General features: G+C 46.8%; 1 protein-coding gene across 1 annotated transcript; it reads left to right on the top strand.

Annotated features, from left to right (window-relative positions):
• The first annotated feature begins 2351 nt into the window (after window positions 1–2351).
• On the top strand, window positions 2352–21828 carry Stip1 (stress induced phosphoprotein 1). Its single transcript, XM_021642257.2, has 14 exons — window positions 2352–2496; window positions 6317–6526; window positions 7276–7417; window positions 7560–7701; window positions 9093–9261; window positions 12921–13047; window positions 13139–13241; window positions 13390–13510; window positions 15716–15812; window positions 17195–17319; window positions 20140–20176; window positions 20310–20413; window positions 20616–20788; window positions 21358–21828. Exons 1-14 carry the CDS (start codon window positions 2488–2490, stop codon window positions 21428–21430), a joined length of 1632 nt encoding a protein of 543 aa, XP_021497932.1. The 5' UTR covers window positions 2352–2487; the 3' UTR covers window positions 21431–21828.
• The last annotated feature ends 738 nt before the right edge of the window (window positions 21829–22566 follow it).

The raw sequence follows: 22566 nt of genomic DNA, 5'->3' as shown, positions 1-22566 counted from the left end.
ACTCAAGGAAGCTGAGCATGGTGGTTCAGGCCTGTGGGAGGCCGAGGCAGAAGGATTTCAAATTCAAAGTCACTCGGGCTACACAGCTAGAGCTCTGGGGTGGGGAGGAATGAAACATAAATTCAGCTTCCAGATAAAAGTACTAGAGGTCTAGTGATGTCGCTATCAACAGACTACCAGGCTGGAGGACAATATTGGATCTTGATCTGAACTCCTGGAAGTGTATACCAAACACTAAGGGAAGAAGTCAGGAGGTAGCCGGTCAGACAAGCCTGGGAGTTGGGAGTAAGCTCTGACATGAAGCTGGAATTCTAGGAGTCACTTGAGATGGTATTTATAGCTATGAGGCTGGTGGAGACACCCAGCCCCCATGCTGCCCTCAGCTGTCTGATTAGTGATTAGATAATTACCATTGTTCTGGTCCTCCAAGCATCTGGCATAGGGCCTGGTGCTTCATGCAGGCTCATAAGAACTGAAAAGAACTTCCTCCTCTTTTATTTCTTCCCCAACTTAACAGGACTCAACCTCTTTGCAGGAGACCCAGGAGTCAGAACCACTGAGAATAGTGGGCCTCAAAGAACCCTCAACAGAACCTTGTCCTTAGTGGGGGAAGAAAGCCAGGGTTATCTCAAATCCTCATTCCCACAGTGGAAGATCTCCCAGAATCCTGAGCAGGAAGCACTGTTGACCCCCTTTTCTCCCCCACCCCCACCACACACACTGCCATATTTGCTCTGGAGAACAGAGGTCTCTGACTCCAGACACAGCCTTCCCTTCCCTCTCCTCACCCTGAACAGCACTCTGGAACACAGGCCTGAGTCACACAGGGACTCTGAGGGAATGCACAGGGCCAGATGCCTTTGTAGTGACTCTGCTGTATTCAAGTGACCTGAGAGGGGAGAAGGGGACACTGGCTTTCCTAGCATAACTCTTAGCTCATATCAAAGGTTTGAGAAGGCCAAGGTTGGGGACCTGATAAGAGCTCACATCTCTTGAGTGTTCAGTGTGACTTTACTGGGACACTGGAAGCTTAAGCCAGGAGTTCGACGTTGCCTGGGCTAAAGAGTAATAATGAAAAAAACAAAAAGAAAATAAGAGGACTTAGGAGAGATCGCTTGAGCTTGGCACCTGGAAAGGGTTGGGAAAGGCTGGCAACTCCAGGCAGGTTATAGATCCCAGCCCAGGACATACACTCTCTCTCTCTGAGACAGGGTTTCACTATGTAACTGTCCTGGAACTCACCATGTAGACCAGATGTCTGTCTGTCTCTGAGACAGGGTCTCACTATGTAGCTCTAGTATAGGTAGCTCTGGCCTCACCTCAGTGGTCTCCTGTTAGTCTTCATTTGTTGCCTACCTTCCTGCACGCCTCACTCAACACGTGGCCTGGGAGCACAACTGCAGTGTTTCCTGCAACTCCCGAAAGCTGCATGCCACCACCGCCCCGCTCCTCTGATCTTGAGCAAAGCAGGAAAACTAGGTATAAGCGAACAGGTAAGGGAGAACCAGACGGAGAGGGTGTACACTGGCACCGCTGGCACACACACAGCACCACAGAGCCCAAACCCCTCCTCAGCCCCTATTTTTCCATAAGCCACACCGCCAAGCCTGCAACCAAAATAACATTTCTGTCGGCAGGCCCTCGGTGACCGAAGCTTGCAACTTGAGTTTCAGAGAGGGTGTGCGGCTTCACCGAGGACACGCGGCCGCCGGTCGGGCCACCGCGGGCAAAACGCAGGCCTGTCTAGCGCCCCGCGGCATTTCGGGAGTTTTTCGGGGCCTAACAGCCAGGACGTGGGAAATGCGGGCCGGCCGGGACTGTCAACTAGCCGGCTGGACCGCCACGACCGCCACGCTCCGACTAAGGGAGCCCAGCCCACAACGCCGGGGCCGCGGCCTGGGCGACATCCGGCCAGATCCCTGCTCCCACAAACCACCGGCCGAGCGCCTCCTTACAGGGCAGCGGCCTGCACCAATCAGCGCCAACCTCTGCCCACCAGCCGCCCAATTGAACTTTTTCTTTCTTTTTTTTTTTTTTTTTGAAGGCGGTTCTGTCTAGGAGTCCTCCAGCCCAATAAGAGTCGTGGAAATTTCCAGAAAGAACAGGACCAATGGGCGCGGCCAGATTGCCCACAATTGACGGACTCGCCAACCAATCCGTGTCGTCAAGGTCCGCTCCTCCCTCAGTTCGCCGAGCCGTGATCTGGGCGGGGCTTGTCGCGGAGCGCCCAATCCCGAAATGCAGAGGAGGCAGGCCTGAAGAGAAGACCCGCAGAGAACCAATGAGAGCGAAGTCACGATGATTGACGGAATTTAAAGCCAATAGCAGGAGAGCGAAGGGCTCCTGGAGGCGCTCAACCAGTGAGCAGGCGAGGAAGGGGCGGGAACCCGGGGGTCCCGGCAGCTTCTAGTAGGTTCCAGAAGGCGGCGCGTGCGGTTGGGAACGCGGAGCGGACGAATTCGATTCAACGGGGTTCCGGGCCAAGCTATGGAGCAGGTGAAGGGGGAGGGGCGGCCGGAGCCCCGCGGCGGCGCAGGCAGAGCGGCGGGGAGAGGCGGGAGGTCGGGGGCCGGGCCGCGCGACCGAGGAGGCCGCGGTCGGGCGTGTGAGGGGAGAGTGGGGAGCGCCCGTCGCCCCCGCGACCCGCCGAGCGGAGCGGGCGCAGGCCCGGGCTGCGGCCGGGCCCCGAGGCTTCTGGGGGCCGGGCCGTCTAGGCGCGGGGAGGCCCCCGTCGGCCTCGGCGAACTTGGAGGGATCCGGTGATCGATCACCCGGGCAGCCTTCGGGGGGCACGGCATCTGCGTGCGCCCGGGAAAGGGGGCCCGCGCGGCCGTGCAGGGGAGGCGGGCGCGGACAGTGTCACCGAGGCTCCCCGAGGCTCCCGATACATATGTCGCCCCTCCCCCCCTTTTTTTTCCTTGGTGGCCGTAGGGTGACTGAGGATCCGACGCTTGGAAATTCCGTTTCCGATGACCCGGGATTTAGTGGTTTCAGACAGTTGCGAGCCGATAGTGAGGAGCTAGAAGTCTCTGCCTCTCCCGCTCAGCATCTGTGGCAAAGAGGCAAACCTGGTGCCCTTTCCTTGATGACTTAGCTCGGGCCACAGTGGCCCGCATCTGAGAGAGGCCTGAAGAGGTTTTGTTACCTTGGAAGCTGTCATTGAACCGTTGTGTTTCATCCAGACGCACACGGAAAGGAGAACAGCTTACTACTTTTACTGTGATGGACAAACTGAAGCCTTTTGTTCTGGAATAGCGGGGCCTCCATGTTTCATTACTAAGACTGGAAGTGGAGGAGTTAATCAAGTTTTTGTACCCTTGAAGTAATTGTGGGTATCTGGGATAGATAGGCTGCAGTACAGACAGAATACTATTTGGAATAAGGAGCACTTTGCTCTGTTAGAACAAAAAGGGACTGTTCTCTTTTATCATTCATTCATTCATTTATCTAGTATGTGGTGCTGGGGATTGAACCCAGGGCCTGGAGAATTCGGAGCTTATGGTCTACCATAGCTGTACACCCATCCTAACTTCCTCAGGAGAAAAAAAAAAAAAAAAGATCCTGCCTGCCATTATACAAGTGTGCATCTGAACATGTAGACTGTAAGGGAATGACTGAGCTCAGGACTGCAAACTTAGAATGAGGTTGGGCAGATTTGAGTGTTGGGCTTGGAGAGGGCTCAGTTGGTAAAGAGTTTGATGTGTAAGAATGAGGACCTGAGTTCAGATTGTCGCACCCACTAAAAAGTTGTTGGGGAAGGGAGAGAGGAGGATCTCAGGGCACACTAGCCAGTCTGTGAGCTCCAGGTTCCTTCAGAGATCCAGTCTCAAAGAATAAGGTGGAGAGCAATAGAAGAAGACACCCTGACTTCCAGCTTCTGCCCCTTGCACTGGCGTGCACACAAAAAATTAATTTGATTATTGATGTGTATTTGAAGAACAGAACTCTTAGGTTAATTCTATAGTCATGCATAGTTTGCATTTTTAAGATATATTTTTTTCCAGGTGTAGTGATGCATGACATTAATCCTAACACTCATGAGGCCGAGACAAGCTGATCTCTGAGTAATAGGACAGTCAGAGTTGTTTAGGGAGACCCAATTCTCAAAAAAACCCAAAACATTATTTTTAATGCCAGGTGTGGTGGCGCAGGTCTTTAATCCCAACACTCTGGAGGCAGAAGCAGATATGTTAGCCTTGTCTACATACTGGAGTTACAGGGCAGCCAGAGCTACATAGAGACCCTGACTGCAAACAAAGATGTATTTTTATTTGTGTACTGTTTGCACTTTTTCTCCCTTGGTATTCCTATAAAGGAATGGAATTTTGGTCTTTTTCTTTACTTCTGCTTATCTTTACTTCATCTTCCTTCCTTGAGAACAGGGTCTCCTGCCTTTTCCTAGGTACTGAGATTACAGGGCAAACCCGGTTTACCTGTGCTTTAGGACCTCTGCTCCATGGAAGCTCCTGATGAGTGTGCCTTAGGGTTCTAAAAGCATCTGAAAGAAGTAAATTTTATGTCAACCTACTAAATCTTGAGTAGATGATAATTTTGTAAAAGCTTTATAATAACCTCAGTGTAGCTTGACTCTGGATTGGCCTTGCTTGCTTGAGTTAGGGTCTCATGTATCCCAGGCTGGCCTTGAACTTACTGTATATAGCCAAGAGATGAACCTTCTTACTCTCCTTCCTCCACTTCATAAGTGCTGTAATAACAGGTATATGTCCCCATGCCTGGTGCTGGAATCCAACCTGGTCTTCAGCTACATTACGTCCCCACCCCCATGGCATAAGTGTGACTCCTACTCTGCTTGTATTCACTTTGTGCTTGCCTTTGAAAGGAAGCTGTGGGGCCTGGCGTGGTGGCACACACCTTTAGTACCAGCACTCTGGAGCCAGAGGCAAGCAGATCCCTGAGATTGAGGACAGCCAGGGCTACATAGAAACCCTGTCTTGGAAAACCAGGTGTATGTGTGTTGGGGGGCTTATGAAGCTGTAGTTTCCCCTAGCTGAGTTTATGTGTGGTATTTTTTGTTGTTTTCCTGAGACTGAGTTTCTTTGTGGCCCAGGCCAACCTGGAACTTGCTCTGTAGACCAGGTTGGCATCGAACTCAGAGGTCTGCCTGCCTGTACCTCCCGAGGCATGGGCCCCCACTGCTCAGCAGTGTGAAGTTCCAGACCTTTTATAGGTCAGCATGGTAAAGAAAACCCCTTTATGCATACACACACAGATAATGAAAAGAAACGCCGTCTTAGACTTCTAATCTCAGATAGTGGGAGGCCAGAACAGGAAGATCTCAAGTTCAAGTCTAACCTTCAAAATTAAATTGAGACCCTGTCGAAGATGTTAAGAAGGGGAGGGGGAAAGGCTGGAGATGTGACTTTGTAGTGACTATGACAAAGGAAAGTCAGCATTCTGCTTAGGCAAGGTCTCCTTCACTTATGAAGCTCCTTGCAACAGACAATGGGATTAGTTGATGTTTGTCTTTATACTCATCCTCTTCCTGATAGCCTAATAGTAAAGTCTCAGCAGGAACTTGGTGGGGACCAGTTTTGTCCTTAAGGATCAGCACAGTAAAGTCCCATTTGTCTTTGAGATGACAGTAGAGCCATAATGAACACAGAGAAACAAGAGCCTATTCCTCTGAAGCTTCTAGGGCACTAGAGCATGTATGTACATGGTTTGTGCAGACAGATGTGTGTATGTGGAGGTTAGAGGACAACTCATGGAGTTGGTTCTCTTCCACCCTCTTAACTGTCCAGGTATCAAACTAAGATTGTCAGGCTTGAGTGTTTCATCACACTGAGCCATTTCATTGGGCCCACATCATGAGTTGTTTGTTATTGTTTTTGTTTTTTGTTTTTATAGACAGTGGTTTCTAGTATAACTTTCCTGGAGCTCAAATTCCTTCAGCCTCAGCCTTTGAGTACTGGGAGTGCAGGTGTGTGACACCATGTGGCTTCTCAATCGTATATCTGAACATGTTTAGCTCTTCCTGCACCCAGTTTACAATTCAGGTCTTTGGAAAGCTTTGACAAGTAAATTTGCATCTCCCAGGAGCCTGTGTGCTCTGGAGAGCTGAGTTCTCTGCCAGCCTCCACCAGTGGAGGGCAGAGAAGTCTTCGTGCTTCTGCTTTGTTTTCCCTGCTAGTTTCCAGAGGTGTGGCAGAATGTGGATGGATTAGGATTTTTTTTTTCTCTTGATCAGTAGTGACCACCTAGTTCATACTTAGGAAGACTAAGTGTAATCTAACACCCCAGGGGAGAGAATGAGCGTTCTGTGGAGTGAAGTCTGTTGATGTCGTCCTTTCCTCAGGTGAATGAGCTGAAGGAGAAGGGCAACAAGGCCCTGAGTGCTGGCAACATCGACGATGCTTTACAGTGCTACTCTGAGGCAATTAAACTAGATCCCCAGAACCATGTGCTCTATAGCAATCGCTCTGCAGCCTATGCCAAGAAGGGGGACTACCAGAAGGCCTATGAGGACGGCTGCAAGACTGTTGACCTGAAGCCTGACTGGGGCAAGGTAAGCTGGCGAGTCAAGCTGTACGGTTTTCCTGAGGACTATGGGTCTGGTCTGCAGTTCCCCATCAGCGGCCCTCCTGACCTGTTTAGATGACTATAGATTGCTCCTTATGATCTGCTTGCCCACCCTATCTGAAGGTACCCCTTGAAGGAGACACTTATTTCTCTAAGTTTGTTACCATCAGTTGTAAAACAGGTTTTATTAGTTGTACAGATAAGGAATTGCTAAAGAAACTGGCAGCTTGTGCCCATGGGTTGCATGGCGATTTATGTACCTTTGCCTGGATTCTTTTTAGTGTCAGCATTGGAATGTCATGTGGGTCTAAAAAGTACATGACAGGAGGGCCAACCAGAGTAGCATATGCCTTTAATCACAGCACTTGGGAAGTAGAGATAGGTGTAGGTTGAGGCCACCCAGAGTGCATAATGAGACCCTGTCTTAGGTAAAGGGGGAGGGGACTGGTGAGATGACTCTATTGTTAAAGAGAACCGGCAGCTCTCACAGATGACCTGGGTTTAATTTTCAGCATCCACATGGTAGACCATAACTGTCTTCAACTCCAGCCCCAGCGAATCCAGGGCCATTTTCTGGCCTCTGTAGACAGCAGACATACATGTGGTGTATAAATTCACATGGAGGGAGAACCCCTATGCACTACATGAATAAAAACAAAACCCTAGTAGGCTTTTGAGTTGATTTGTCCTTACTTGTGCATGACCTCTATTTTCTATAATTTTGGGGGTGTTAAGGGTTATTCACGAAAAGCAGCAGCCCTTGAGTTTCTAAACCGATTTGAAGAAGCCAAACGAACCTACGAAGAGGGTTTAAAACATGAAGCCAATAACCTCCAGCTTAAGGAAGGCTTGCAGAACATGGAGGCCAGGCTGGCAGGTGGGTACTCACATCTTTTATGTAATGGAAAAGAGTCCTGCCGTCCCCAAAGTGAAGGGGGTGGGTGGGTCAGTGGGGTATGTGGTGTTACGGTGACTCACGTAAACATTTCATGCTGATGCACTTTCTTTCATTTGGACAGAAAGGAAATTCATGAATCCTTTCAACTTGCCTAATCTGTACCAGAAGTTGGAGAATGATCCCAGGACAAGGACCCTGCTTAATGACCCCACCTACCGGGAACTCATAGAACAGCTTCAGAACAAGCCTTCAGACCTGGGCACGTAAGTACAGCCACAGGTATACTAGAAGTGCTCTGGTTTGGACCGCTGAGTGGGTGGTGTAATTTATAGAAAGGGTTGGGTAGCTTGTAATAGCAGAGCACTCAGAGATGTTTTTTCTAATCCCTCCTCTCCTGTACTTCTAGTTTTGCCTATTTTGTAGTGCTGAGGATCAGATCAAATCCAGGACCTTGCCCATGCTAGGCAAATATTCTGTGAACTGTCTATATATAGGAATCTGTTAACAGTAAACAGGGTAGGGGCAATTGGAGCAGCCAGGCAATTAATTAATTAATTACAGGCACAATTATAGTACATGTAATTCCAGCTACTTGGTTGATTTGTTGTTGTTCTTTTGTTTTTTGAGACAGTTTTTCTGCATTACCCTGAGTATTCTAGAACCACTATGTAGATCAGGCTAGCCTCAAACTCTGAGAGATCCACTAGCCTCTGCCTCTAAAGTGCCAGATTAAAGGAATGTACCACTAAACCTGACTTGTCTTGCTTTTTTAAAGATTTTTTTTTCCTCCTATAGCTGGAGTTAAGCATTTGTGAGCCACCTGATAGGGATGCTAGGATCTAGCTCTGGCCCTCATGCTGGAGCCACAGGCGCCTCTCCACCATTTTTTTTTTTTTAAGATTTATTTTATACAGTATTCTGTCTGCATATATGCACACAGGACAGGAGAGGGCACCAGTTCTCATTGTAGACTAATTATGAGCCATCACATAGCACTTGGAATTGAACTCAGGACATTTGGAAGGATAACCAGTACTCTTAACCTCTGAGCCATCTCTCCAGCCCCAAGCCATAGGCACTCTAAATCTTTGAGATATCTCTCCAAGCCTTTGCTTCTCTTTGAAGATAATTATTTGGGGTTTTTTTTTTTTGGGGGGGGGGAGGTAAAACCTCTATAGCTTTGGCTATCCTAGACTTGCTTTGTAGACCAGGGTGGCCTCAAAATCACAGAGATCTGCCTGCCTATGCTTCCCTGGATACTGGGATTACTGGCTTGTGCCACAGTACACAGCCACTCTCTCTTTTTAATTTGTTCTGAGGGTTTTTCTGTGTAGCCCTAGCTGTAGGCCAGGCTGTCCTTGAACTCAAAGATCACCCTCCTCTGTCTCCCAAGATTAAAGGTGTACACTGCCACATCTGGCTTGACATTTTTACTTTATCTTTTTAAGTTATGTGTGCTTGTGTCTATGTATGGGAATGTGCGTGTGAGTTGAGGTGCCTGAGAGCACCAGAGGTTGGCCTTTCCTAGAGGTAGAGTTTCCAGAGGTTGGGAGTTACCCAGCATGGGGTTTGGAACAGTCTCTGTAGGAACAGTTTGCCCTCTTAACCACAAAGCCATTTCTCCAGCCCAGTCTTTTTTTTGTTATCAATCTAGAAAACTCCAAGATCCCCGGGTCATGACTACTCTCAGTGTCCTCCTCGGGGTTGATCTGGGCAGTATGGATGAAGAGGAAGAGGCAGCAACACCCCCACCCCCACCTCCTCCCAAAAAGGAAGCCAAGCCAGAACCAATGGAAGAGGATCTTCCAGAGAATAAGAAACAGGTCTTGTTTTTTTCTCCTCTAAACTATCGTGCATTTACCTACAGGCAAACCAACTAGAAATAAGAATGTTAAATGGTCAAGTGTGCAGACTGTAACTGAGAAATGGTTTGGGGCTAGGTGGGGATAATGGCTCAGTTTGTGGAATGCCTGCTAGTATACATAGAGCCCTCGGTTTGACACCTTCAGAAACAGTTCCATTCTGCATCCCAGGCTGGCCTTAAACTCGGGATGATTCTCCTTCTAGCTGCTGGAATTAGTAAAGTTTTATGTTTTGTTTGTTGTAAGTGTTGAAACAGTATCTTACTGTAGAAAAGGCTGGCCTCAGACTGAGAGACCCACCTGCCTCTCTTTGCCTCTCTACTTCTGGGATTAAAGGTGTGTGCCACCACTGCCTGGCAATCTAGGCAGTCCTTATAGAGGCAAACATTTAATTGGGGCTTCCTTACAGTTTCGGAGGTTTAGTTCATGATCATGGTAGTGGGAAGCATGGCAGTATGCCGACAGACATGGTGTGGAGGGCCAAGAGTTCTGCATCTTGATTGGAAAGAAGGCGGGAAGAGACTATCTGTGCTTCACACTGGGCACAGCTTGAGCTTTTAAGACCTCAAAGCCCCATCTCTACAGTGACACATTTCCTCTAACAAGGCCACAACCTCTTAATTGTGCCAATCCCTATGGCCAAGCATTAAAACATACAATTCTATGGGGCTTTACAATTCAGACCACTACAACATTCATGCCTAGTGCCCGTGGAGGCCAGAAGAGGTTGTCAGTTCCTTGGATTTGGAGTTAATAGGTGATTGTAAGCCACCTTTGTGGATCCCCTGCAAGTGCTTTTAACTGCAGAGTCATCACTCCAGGGCTACCGATATCCTGTCTTAACTCTTTGCATGGATTTTGGGGAATTGAATTCAGGTCCCTGTGCCTTTAGACAAGCACTTCACCAGCTGACCATTGACTCTCCCTAGTCCATAATTTTGAATACTTAGTATGTTCTAAGCTTATTATTGTTACTTGAGTGACTTGAGAATAGAGGATCACCTGGGATGCAGGTGTTTTGAGACCAGCCTGGGCAACATAGTGAAATTGTGCCTGAAAGAAAAAAAATACATGTACCAGAGGCTAAGTAGGAAAAGGTTAACCTTATTTCCATCCGAGATCCACATGGTAAGAAAGAGCTAAATGTTTTGTAACATGTCCTTTGACCTCTACACACACATCATGGCATCTGTGCTTAAACACATAAGTAGATAAAACAGTAGGGCTGGAGAGATGCTCAGCAATTAAAGCAGTTATTCCTTGCAGAGGACCTTGTTTTGATTCCCGGCATCTACTTGGTGACTTAGAACCATTAGTAACTCCAGTTGCAGGGGATCTGATGTCCTCTATGGCCACCAGGTGTACAGATGGTATGCATGCATTCATACACATAAAATATTTTAAAAATTAAAAAAAAAATGTTTGTTTTGCAATGAGGTTTCTCTGTAGGCCTAGCTTCCTAGAACTTGCTTTATAGACTATGCTGACTCTAGATCTGCCTGATTCTGCCTCCATAGCTGAGCAGTGGTGGCACACCCTTTTAATTCCAGCAATCAGTAAGCAGAAGCAGGCAGATCTCTGGATTTGAGGCCACCCTGGTCTACAGAGTGAATTCCAGGACAGTCAGGGCTACACAGAGAAACCCTGTGTTGAAAAACCAAATAAATAGTAACAACAACAAAAAAAATTTGCCTGACACTGGTGGCACATGCCTTTAGTCCTAGCACTCAGTAGGCAGAGGTAGCCAGATCTCTTGAGTTTGAGGCTTACAGAGAAACCTTCTCTCAAAAAAAAAAAAAAGCTGCCTTCGCACCCCACTCCCACTGGAGAGATGGCTCAGAGGTTAAGAGCACTGGTTGCTCTTCCAGAGGTCCTGAGTTCAATTCCCAGCAACCACATGGTGACTCACAACCATCTATGAGATCTGGTACCCTGTTCTGGCCTGCAGACATACATGCAGGCAGAATATTGTATACATAATAAATAAATGTTTTTTTTAAAAAGCACCCCCCAAGAAATATATGTTTATGATTATGTGTGAGTGTTTTGCTTGCATGTGTGTATCTATGCCAGTACTCCATGAAGGTTTACAAAAAGGTGTTAGATCATCTGGCAGTTAACACATGAACAGTTGTGAACCACTGTGTGGGTAGTAGGAACTGAACTTGGGCCCTTTCTAAGAGCAACACTTGCTCTTAACTTCTGATACAAGGGTTCTTTGTATAGTCCAGGCTGGCCTCAAACTCAGATCTGCCTGTCTCTGCCTACTGAGTGCTAGGATTAAAGGCGTCTGCCACCAAAAATTTGTTTGATTGTTTTTGTTTGTTTGTTTGTTTGTTTATTGAAACAGTGTTTCTCTATGTATCAAGCTATCAAGCCCTAACTGTTCTGGGCTAGCTTTGTCTACCAGGCTGGCCTTGAAATCACAGCTTCTTCTGTGTCAAATGCAGGGATTAAAGGGGTACATCACCACACCTAGCTCTTTTTGTTTGTTTGTTTAAGATTCATTTATTTTTATCTCCCTGTGCTTTGGTGCTTTGCCTGTGTATATGTTTGTGAAAGGGTGCCAGATCCCCTTTAACTGGAATTACGGACAGTTGTGGCCTGTTGTGTGGATACTAGGGATTGAATCCCGGTCCTCAGAAGAGCAGCCAGTGCTCTTAACTGCCATCTCTCCAGCCCCAAAATTTATTTTAGTAGATATATAAGATACATCAGAAATAATACCTGTGATTACAGGAGGATTATGAGTTAGAAGACAGCCTGCATTACATAGGGAGACCCTGGTGTTTGTTTTTTAAGTGTTATGTTTGAAAATGATGCTCTTTACAAGCCATTTCTCAGTAATGCTGAATTTCTGAGTGCTTCAGCAGTGAAAATGGAGCTGCCGGCATGAACATTGAGTAGAGTACATAGATTGTGAGGGATACTGGTTCCTGCTCTCATCGGGCATGGTGTCTGCATCAGTCCTGACGCTTTGGCCTCCTGGTTAGATGTGGTGGGAGGTGGGTGTCCACTTAGCAACACACTTGAGAGCAGGAGACATGTGCCTAAAGAATTGTGTTTCCCTTCTCATAGTCAGGAACAGCAGATTGTTGCCAAAGATAGTGTTCTTAAATGGGGGAGTGTTGACTGCTCAGGGTGTCTCAGCTGGAAAAAGGCCCTCTGTGTAGGTGGAGAGAGTGATTCTGAAGACTGCTGAAGACTCCTGCTGTTCCTTTGGCCCTTTGCAATCCCCTTACCATGCCTGCTGTTCCTAACAGCTAGGATCCCAAGATGGCCACAACAACCAGCCTGTGTCTGCCTCTCAAAATTATACGATCTTCAGATTCTTTGAGTTGAGAGGATTTCCTCTCCCTCAGAGAATCCCTCTGCTACCTGGTAAAGCTCCAAGAGAATAGATGAGGAAAAGGAGTCAGTGTCAGGAAGTAAAGATAAAGTACAGAGTCAAGACTCATGTGACTCTGGTTAGTGTATGAAGAGGCCTTTTTGAGGGAGAGCTTACTTCCTGCTCATATTGGAGGCTCGTGCTGATTGATACCTGACAGAGTATGGACTCTGCTGCTCTTGCTGCCATCTAGTAGAGATGCTAAGCCCTCACTTGTTCCAACCCCATTTAGGCACTGAAAGAAAAGGAGTTGGGAAATGATGCCTACAAGAAGAAAGATTTTGACAAGGCCCTGAAGCATTATGACAAGGCCAAGGAACTGGACCCCACCAATATGACTTACATAACTAATCAAGCAGGTGAGGCCCAGAAACCAAGGGCAAGAGAGCTGTTAGGCACTCTTGAGGGAAGAAACAAGGACTGACTGTTTCTCACCTTTCTGCTTGGCAGCTGTGCACTTTGAGAAGGGTGACTACAACAAATGCCGGGAGCTCTGTGAAAAGGCCATTGAAGTGGGCAGAGAGAACCGAGAGGACTATCGACAGATCGCCAAGTATGCCGCTGAACCCGCCGTGGTAGACTGAAACCCTAGGGAGGCAGGGTTTCTAGGTTGTAGAGTCAGCTCTGCTTGTAATCCGTGTGTATTTTCTTTGAGGGTTTACCTTTTTTTACTCTGCCCTTTTCCCTTCACTATTCATCAGAGCTTACGCCCGAATTGGCAATTCCTATTTCAAAGAAGAAAAGTATAAGGATGCTATCCATTTCTACAACAAATCTCTGGCAGAGCACCGAACCCCAGACGTGCTGAAGAAGTGCCAGCAGGTGAGTCTGAAAAGAATAGTGCTATCGTAAGTTGGGTTCTTTTTGTTGTTGTTTGCGGGTTTTTGTTTTTATATTTATGTTCAGTAGTGTTTTGCTTGCATGTATATGTGAGGGTATTGGATCCCCTGAAAGTAGAGTTACAGATGAGGGTAAGCTGCCATGTGGGTGCTGGGAATTGAACCCAGGTCCTCTAGGAGAGCCGCCAGTACTCTTAACCACTGAGCCATTTCTGTAGCCTTGGCTGTTATGTTCTTAATGGTTGTCACTGTTTATCATTTGATAAGTTGGGTCCATTTACATGATTCTAGCCTAGTTGCTTGGTATTGTCACATAGGAAATGCTGTGGCCCTATTAGCAAGGTTCCGATATCATTGTTACATTTTTTTTTTTTTTTCTTGTTTTGGAGAGATTGGTAAGACAGGGTCACTCTAGTATGTAGTCATGGCTTTCCTGGAACTCTGTTTAGACCAGACTGGCCCAGTTGCCTCTGCCTCCTGAATGCTGGGATTTGGCACCTCCATGCCCAATCTCATTATTTTAATAACGAGAGTAGTATGCTACTATTTGTAATAAATAATGTGGGAGAGTGTCTTACACTTGCTCCTCTATTGCTATGAGGAGAAACCATAACCAAGGCAACTTTTGTTTTTGGAGGCAGTTTCTCTCTGTAAATCCTGGCTATCCTGGAGACCAGACTGGCCTTGAACTCATGAGATCTGCCTCCAGAGTGCTGGGATTAAAGGCATTTTTTTTTTAAGTGTTAACCTGCTAACCAAGGCAGCCTTTTGTTTTGTTTTGTTTCTTAAGATTTATTATTTATACAGTTTTGTGCCTGCAGGCCAGAAGGGGGCACCAAATCTCATTATTTATGATTATGAGCCACCATGGGATTGTTGGGATTTGAACTCAGGACCTTTGGAAGAATAGTCAATGTTCTTAACCTCTGAGCAGTCTCTCCAGCCTCCAAGGCAGCTCTTAAGAGAGAATATTTAATTGGGGGTCATGCCAGCAGTTTCAGAGTCCGTTGTCATTGTGAGGGAGCATGGTGGCAGACACACAGGCACAGAATCCGAGAGACTGGGCCTGGCATGGGCTTTTGAAACACCAGAGGCCATCCACAGTGACTTACTTCCTTTAATATAAATCCCCACCTCCTAATCCTTCTAATTCTTGTAAACAGTTCAATGTCCCATATATTCTCACAGGCCCCTACAACTAAGCGTTCAAATATATGAGCCTGTGGGGGCTGTTTTTATTCAAGCCACTGCACTGAATAATTTCACAAAATGCTTTATCAGTCTCAGCATGCTGGCACATGACTGTATTCTGAGCCACTCTGGAGTCCAAGACAATAGTTCAGGACCAGTTTGAGTAGCATAGTGAAGGATCCCAACCAGTCCCCTCACTAACTCCCTCTAAATAGTGTCAGAAAGTTAATTGTCGTATGTTTTACTTTCATAGATTTGTTCTTTGTTGTCATTTATTTTTACATTTTATGCATTTTATTTGTGTGGGGTTAGGTACATGCCACAGTGTAGGTTTGGAGGTCAGAGGGCTAGGGTAGTCATTTCTCTTTTTCCACCAGCTTGACAGCCCCATCATGTAAGACTTTGTTGTTTGTTTTAAAAGACAAAGTTGCTTCTGCCTCTACCTCATGAGAACTGAGATCACAGGTGTGGGCTGCCACAACAGAGCTGTGCAGTACTGGTGATTGGAAGTAGGTCCTCATGTGTGATAAACAAGCGTGCTGCCAACCAAGCTACATCCCCCTAAGTAGGGCATAGGTCTGAGCCGAATATATGCAAGTACTATTGTAATAGTGTGCCTTGGCAAGGAGAAATGCTTTTAATATATACCTTGGTGCCTGTGTGCTCAGCTGAGCAACATCTCTAGCCCAAGAATGAGATGAAAATCTTGCCAAAGAACTCTGAAAATCAAAATTCTAATTAGGGGTCACCCAAAGGGCTCGGCAGGTTAGAGTGCTTGCCACCAAGCCTGACAACCTGAGTTCAGTCCACAGAACCAACATGTTTCAGGGAACTTAAAGAGAGCTACTTCTTCAAGTTGTCCTCTGATTTCCACATACACACTGCAGTTTGTAAGTGCATACACACAAATAATTTTTCTTTTTTAATTCCTATTTGGCATTTCAGTCTAATCAGTGTTTAGATGTTTAATTACTATGCCGGTGATTGCTTTTTTTAGGCAGAGAAAATCCTGAAGGAGCAAGAGCGACTGGCCTATATCAACCCTGACTTGGCTTTGGAGGAGAAGAACAAGGGCAATGAATGCTTCCAGAAAGGTACTGTCCATGAAGTCCTGGCTCTGGTGTGTGGCTTCCTTTGCCTGCTTGCAAGGCACACATTGCAGGTGGGGAAAGGGTGGTTTTGGCTATCATAAAAGTCTTCTTTTGCTGAATGTTGTGGCTTGTTGGGAGAGTGTTGGTTTTTCAAGACAGAGTTTCTTTGCGTAGCCCTGGCTGTTCTGAAACTCTGTAGACCAGGCTGGCTTTGAACTCATTTCCAACTCCTTTGGCTTCCTAAGGGCTGGAATTAAACACACGCACCTCTACCGCCCAGCCAATTTTTTGGGTAGTGGGAGTGGCTTATGTAAGCAGGAACTCCAGGTTTGTCTACAAAAAAATAGTTCAGACCAGCTGATCATATATGGTGAGACCCTGTCTCAAAAACAAACATGTTATAAACGATGAAAATCCCAACCTTCTATTTTATCAATAAAGACTCAGGAGCCTGATGCTGGGGTGAAAACCTGCTAGCTCAGAGAGGCAGAAAAGGTAACCAGCTAATCTTCCTTCTCAGCTCAAGTCTAGATGGAAAAAGCCAAAAGGCTCACCAGTACAACCGACAGTCCAGGAGGAAAAAGCCAAAACCCCAAGACTGAAGGCTTGTTCAAAGCCCAAAAAGCCAGAGAGTTTAGGAGCTGAAGCTCAAGCTAAAGCCTCTTCTCCACACTGTCTTAAATACCCCTCAACTTAAAGTCCTTTCCACTCTTTAATCCTTGTCATCTGGTTTATTGCTGTGCCTTTTGACCTAGGGCTAACTTTTATTAGATCCTTTGGTGTAGAGTGCTCTTGGATTAAAGGTGTGTGCTAGGGCTGGGTAAATCACACAATCATCTGTTTACAATAAACAGAAAGTTTTTGGATTAAAGGTGTATGTTAGGGCTCAACCAAACAATAAACAGGGTTTTTTACAGTTCACCATTTTGGGGATCATAGAGGGATCTAATATCCTGCAATAGACAGATTTATTTATTTTTGTTTATTTATTTTTTTGTGTGTGGTGGTGGTAATATTTGGGGTTGAATCTACTGTGTTGAATATATTGGGTAAGCTGTACACCCTGGTTTGAGGGTACATCCATGTAAATCTCAGCAATTGGGAGTCTGAGATAGGCAGAACATGGTAGGTTACAGAATGAAACCCTGTGTGAAAATAAACAGAAGCAGCTGGGGGGAGGATCTAAGTTTGAGGCCTGCCTGACCTACACAGAGAAACCCTGTCTCAAACCACATAAATAGATAGCAAATCATCCTTAGCTAGACATGGAAGTGTACATTTGCAATCCTAATACTCAGGAGGCTGAGGTAGGAATGCAGCCTGGGCTGCATAATATGTTCCAAGCCAGCTGAGCTAATAAAAATTGTCTTTATATAACTATCTAGGGGACTACCCCCAGGCCATGAAGCACTATACAGAAGCCATTAAACGGAACCCAAGAGATGCCAAACTGTACAGCAACCGAGCTGCCTGCTACACCAAGCTCCTGGAGTTTCAGCTGGCACTCAAGGTGAGACCTGCAGTCACTGTAAGCCTTTGTAGGAACCAAGCCTTTTTTCCTTGTTCTCTCCTCAGTAGACTAATGTTCTTATTTGGATTCTAGGTTGACAGTAGGTAGTGTTTGTGGGGACGTTGGAGGCCTTTGTCTGCCTGACCCTAGTCTGGTGGCTCATGCCTGTAATCCGAATGCTGGGTAAGGCAGTGGCGGGTGAATCTCTTGAGTTTGAGGCCAGCTTGGTCTACAAAGTCCAGGACAGCCAAGGCTACACAAAGAAACCATTCTTGGAAGAGAAAAAAAAAAAAAAAAGTCAGTGATTGAGCTTATATAAGCATCTATGGTTCCTGGCTTCCCTGAATTCCCTGGTGCTTTTTCCTCACTATTCTTTCTCAATGTTTTCTTCCTTTCCTGTATTTTTTTTTAAATGTATATGAGTATTTTGCCTGCTTTGTATATATGTACACCAGCTATGTACCTGGTGTCCTGATTTGGCTTACTGCCAGTGAGCCCCAGCAGTCTAACTGCTTCCCCAGTACTTGAGATTACAGGTATTACCTCTCTGCTTCTTACACGGGTACTGGAGAATGAATGCAGGTCCTCATGCTTGTGCCTCCCTAACTCAGCCAGCCCATAAGCTCCTGATACTGATTTTGTTTTGTGGCAGGGTCTCAGTAGTATAAGTTCAGGCTGTCTTCAAATTTGAATTGCTCTTGCCTTGACTCTCATCTGAAATTAGAGATGTGCCACAGTATGGGGCTTTAAGTTTTGTTTGATGCCAGCATCTTTGTGGTGTGGCCTGAAAGTGACATATTGTATTTAAGGCTGCAAGGGTGACATCAAAACCTGATTAGCAGCTGCACGTGGTGCTGCACATCTTTGATCTTAGCACTCGGAGGAGAGGCAGGCGGATCTCTGTGAGTTTGAGGCTAGTCTTCTACAAAGCAAGTCCAGGACAGCCAAGCCTACACAAAGAAACCCTGTCTTACAAAAACAAAACAAAAAAACCTGATTAGCTTGGGCAGCAATGGTAGCCATGGGAGATAAAGATTGACCCAGGTGCCAGCAGTACTTTTCTTAACTAATTTTTTTTTTTTTCTCTTCATTTTTAAAGCAGGGTTTTTCTGTGTAGCCCTAGCTGTCCCGGAAGTTGTTCAATAGATCAGGCTGGCCTCCATATCAGAGATCTGCCTACCTCTGCCTCCTGAGTGCTGGGATTAAAATGTTGCACCACCACAGCCCGACTTTTTATTTTTTTTTAAATATCTCAACTTTAGCTTCTTTTCCCTCCACTCCTCCCAGTCTTTTCCCCTGTTAGTGTTACTTTTTATACTATTTTATTTTGGTTTCTTAATCCTCTTTCCCTTCTCCACCCCAATACCAGGTAGGAGAAAAATGAGGTTGGGGGGGACAGTTCTCTTAGCTGCTCCCTGCTGGTTAGGGTCTCAGGTTCCTTAGGGCTAATCAATCCTCATTTCAGGATATCTCCAATTTCTTCTCATCCAACTGTATCAGCAGTCTGGGGAACTCCCCAATACTCTCTAAGCTCTGGTTTTTATTCTCTTTGAGTCCTCAGATTTAAACTATCTGCAGCTGGCAAAGGGCTTCTCTCAGAGCCCACATGAAGCAAATAGTTTGCTACTGTGGACAATCTGAGTCAGTCCCATATCCCACACTTGGGATTAAAACAAAAACATGTTTACATCCACAACCTCCCCCACCCACCTTCCCTTTCCCCAGATCCACTCCCCAGTTTCCATAGCAAAGAGTAGGCCTCCTAGGAACATCAGCCAAATGTGGCACAAGATAAGGCCCAGGCACAAACCCTCACATCAAGGCTGGGCAAGGCAACCCAATAGGAGGAAAAGGGTCCCAAAAACAGCAAAATGTCAAAGACAACCCAAATCCTACCCTCAGGAGTCTCCCCAAAACACCAAGCCAAACAGTCATAACACAAATATGCAGAGGACCTAACATAGACCCATGCAGGCTCTATGATTGCCACCTCAGTTTCTTTTAGTCCTCCTGAGCCCTGCTTAATTGATTCCTTAGGCCATGCTCCCTTGGTGTCTTTGAGCCTTCTGGCTTCCGTGGTTCTTCCTCTCTCTCTCTCTCTCTCTCTCTCTCATGGGTTTTCTCAAGCTCCAAGGGAAAGGATCCAGTGGAGACCTCCAACCTGGCCTCTCTTCCAGGTTGGGATAGGAGTCTCTCCATCTGCTCCCATTAGCAGCCAGAGCAGCCTCTCTGGTGACAACTGGACTGACTAGGCACTGACTTGTGACTATAGCATTTCTTTCCGTTCTGTTTCTGTTTTGAGATAGAGTCTCTTGTAAGCCTGGCTGGTCTGGAACTCAGATCATTTATTTCAATTTTTCTGTTTGTCCAAAGTATGTAAGGCTTTTGAACACAAGTCTCAAGGCAGTGAGTGTTGTTCATAAGCTTGCTCTCATATAACAAGTGTGTTGATTGGGAGCTGTCTTTCCTGGTACTCTAGTTCATCTAGTTCCTTTTTTCTTTTTATTTGTTTGTTTAGTTGGTGGTTGTTTTGGTTTGGTCTGGTCTGCTTTTTGAGACAGGGGTCTCTCTGTGTAGTTTTGGCTGTCCTGGATTCACTTTGTAGACCAGACTGGCCTCGAACTCACAGAAATCTACCTGCTGTGCCCCCCCAGAGTGCTGGGATTATAGGTGTGTGCCCTGCCCAGCTTGCTATCTCCTGGGCCTGGATTTGACAGAAGCAGCAGAGTCAACACCAAGACCTCTGTCTGGCTCCTTAGGAGGGCACAGGAACTGACACCTTAGAGGGAAAAGAGCCTGATTACTTTCCTTCCTTCCTAGGACTGTGAAGAGTGCATCCAACTGGAGCCAACCTTCAGTAAGTTCCTTTCATTTTTCTTCTGTGCCCTAATTTTGCCCCCAGAGATTATTACGGTTAAAGGATTTGGGGCATGTAGGCAGAAGGGGTGCCAGGAGCTACTAAGTCGGTGCCTTACCTCTCCTGTTTGTAGTTAAGGGTTACACACGGAAAGCAGCTGCCCTGGAAGCCATGAAGGACTATACAAAAGCCATGGATGTGTACCAGAAGGCGCTAGACCTGGACTCCAGCTGTAAGGTGGGCTGCTGTCCTGCAAGGGCCACCCTTATCCGTTCGTTGCTCCTTTGGCTGTTTTCTGTGGTCCCTAATGTCCTTCCCACATGCTTCAGTTTCTCTTTGTCTCTCCTCTTTCCTTTTGTGATCTGTTGTCTTGGACTTGCTGAAGCAGTGGTTCAGGCAGTGTTGACTCCTACCTCCCTCGGTCTTTTCTGGAATGCAGGAGGCAGCAGATGGTTACCAACGCTGTATGATGGCACAGTACAATAGACATGATAGCCCTGAGGATGTGAAGCGGCGGGCCATGGCCGACCCTGAGGTGCAGCAGATAATGAGTGACCCGGCCATGAGGCTCATCCTGGAGCAGATGCAGAAGGACCCCCAGGCTCTGAGCGAGTAAGTCCAGTGGGGATGCTGGGGAAGTGAGAGGAATATGTCCAGGTGGAATTCTATCAATCTTTCAATGTATTATTTGGGTTGTATGTATGAGCATTTTGCCTACGTGTATGTATGTATGCTGCATGTGCTCCTGGTGCTTGAAAAGGTTCGAAGAGGGTGTTAAACTTCCTAGAACTGAATATACAGAGGGTTGAGGGCCACTATGTGGGTGCTAGGAACCAAACCAAGGTCTACAAGAGCAGTAGTGCTCTGAGTCATCTCCATCAATAACCACTGGGCCATATCTTTAGCCCCAAGTTATAGCAGAAAAAGTTGGCAGTGCAGCGAGCCTTTCTTTTCCTGTTAGTCTGACAGCCTAAGATTCTGTTGTGAAGGCTGTTTTTTCTAGGTTTAAAGCTGTGCAGGCATACAGTAGGGCATGCAGATTCTCCTTGCCATGTCTCCTGAAGACGACTGCTGCCTGCACAGGGTCTTTGAGCATGAGCTGAAGGCTAGGGAACCTGGATGGAGGGAGATAGCCGCTCTGTAGGAACAAGTTTCTGGTAACTCCCATCTTTTTTTCCTAGACACTTAAAGAACCCTGTAATAGCACAGAAGATCCAGAAGCTGATGGATGTTGGTCTGATCGCAATTCGGTGATAGCTTGCTTTTTCCTTCTTCCCTTCGCCAACGAGGAAAGGCGAGCTGGGATGGTGGCAGGCAGCACTGGGCAGGAGGCGGGGAAGAAAGGCTTATCTTTATATTTATACATGCCTGCAAGGAAGACAGACTCATCCAGCGCCACCACGGGCCCTCCCAGCACACGCATGGTCTCTTTACTGCTGCCCTCAGTTCCCAGTGTCCTTCCCTGCCCACCCCCAGCCACCCCGTCACTGTCTCGGCTGCTCCCCTATAGTTGGTTATTTTTTATTTGGGGCAGTGGGTGCATACGGGGGAGGGGAGGGGATTCTTCCCAATCTAGGGTCCCAGCTGTCTTCACTTGTTACACCCCATGTTCCTCCTCAATAAAACAAGCCAATCAGGCGTGGTTATATGTTGCTATGGTCTCCAGTGAGTTTTTCTTCTCTAAAGACCCATCATTAGCACTGAGTTGGAAGCCAGCATTCTGAATGAACATGGCCACCTTTTCTTGGTGGCCTTGAAAGGAAGGTGCTGAAAAGTGAACTGCTGGCTTTGTCAGAGTGGCCACTAGGTGGAAGTGTTGCTCAACAGCTGATCAGCTTTGGGTTGATGTTCACCCTGTTCTGTGCATGTCTCAGTCAAGCAGCTAGATGCAGAGAACACAAATCCCAACCTACACCCAAGGTGGATCAGGAATCATACCTTCTGAGAGCTCCCGTCAACAGCTGCCGCCCTAATCCTGAGCTCCATACCACTGTCTTCCTTCCATACGGGCCAACACTGAACTTCCTCATTTGCTCCCAGAAGGCTGCTTTCTGGGCTGCAAGATGCTGAGGCCAGCAGCAAGCTCTACTTCCATGTCCTGTATTCATGCATAAACTGGTTTCCTGTCCCGCCTCTTGGGACTCCCCAAAGCAGCTTTCCCTACCCACACTTAGAAAGCCTTAACTGGAGTATGAGGGCACGCACCTTTAATATCTAGCACTGGAGGAGGCAGAGGCAGGTGGATCTCTGGAGTTCAAGGCCAGTCTGGTCTACAGACTGAGTTTCAGGACAGTCAGGGCTACGCAGAGAAACCCTTCAAAAAGAAAAGAAAGGGGTTGAGGTTGGAGAGATGGCTCACCAGCAAAGACCACTAGCTGCTCTTCCAGAGG

Source organism: Meriones unguiculatus, chromosome 1 (genome assembly GCF_030254825.1).
Source record: "Meriones unguiculatus strain TT.TT164.6M chromosome 1, Bangor_MerUng_6.1, whole genome shotgun sequence".
Taxonomy (NCBI): Eukaryota; Metazoa; Chordata; class Mammalia; order Rodentia; family Muridae; genus Meriones; species Meriones unguiculatus.
This window is presented reverse-complemented; position numbering and strand designations above follow the sequence as displayed.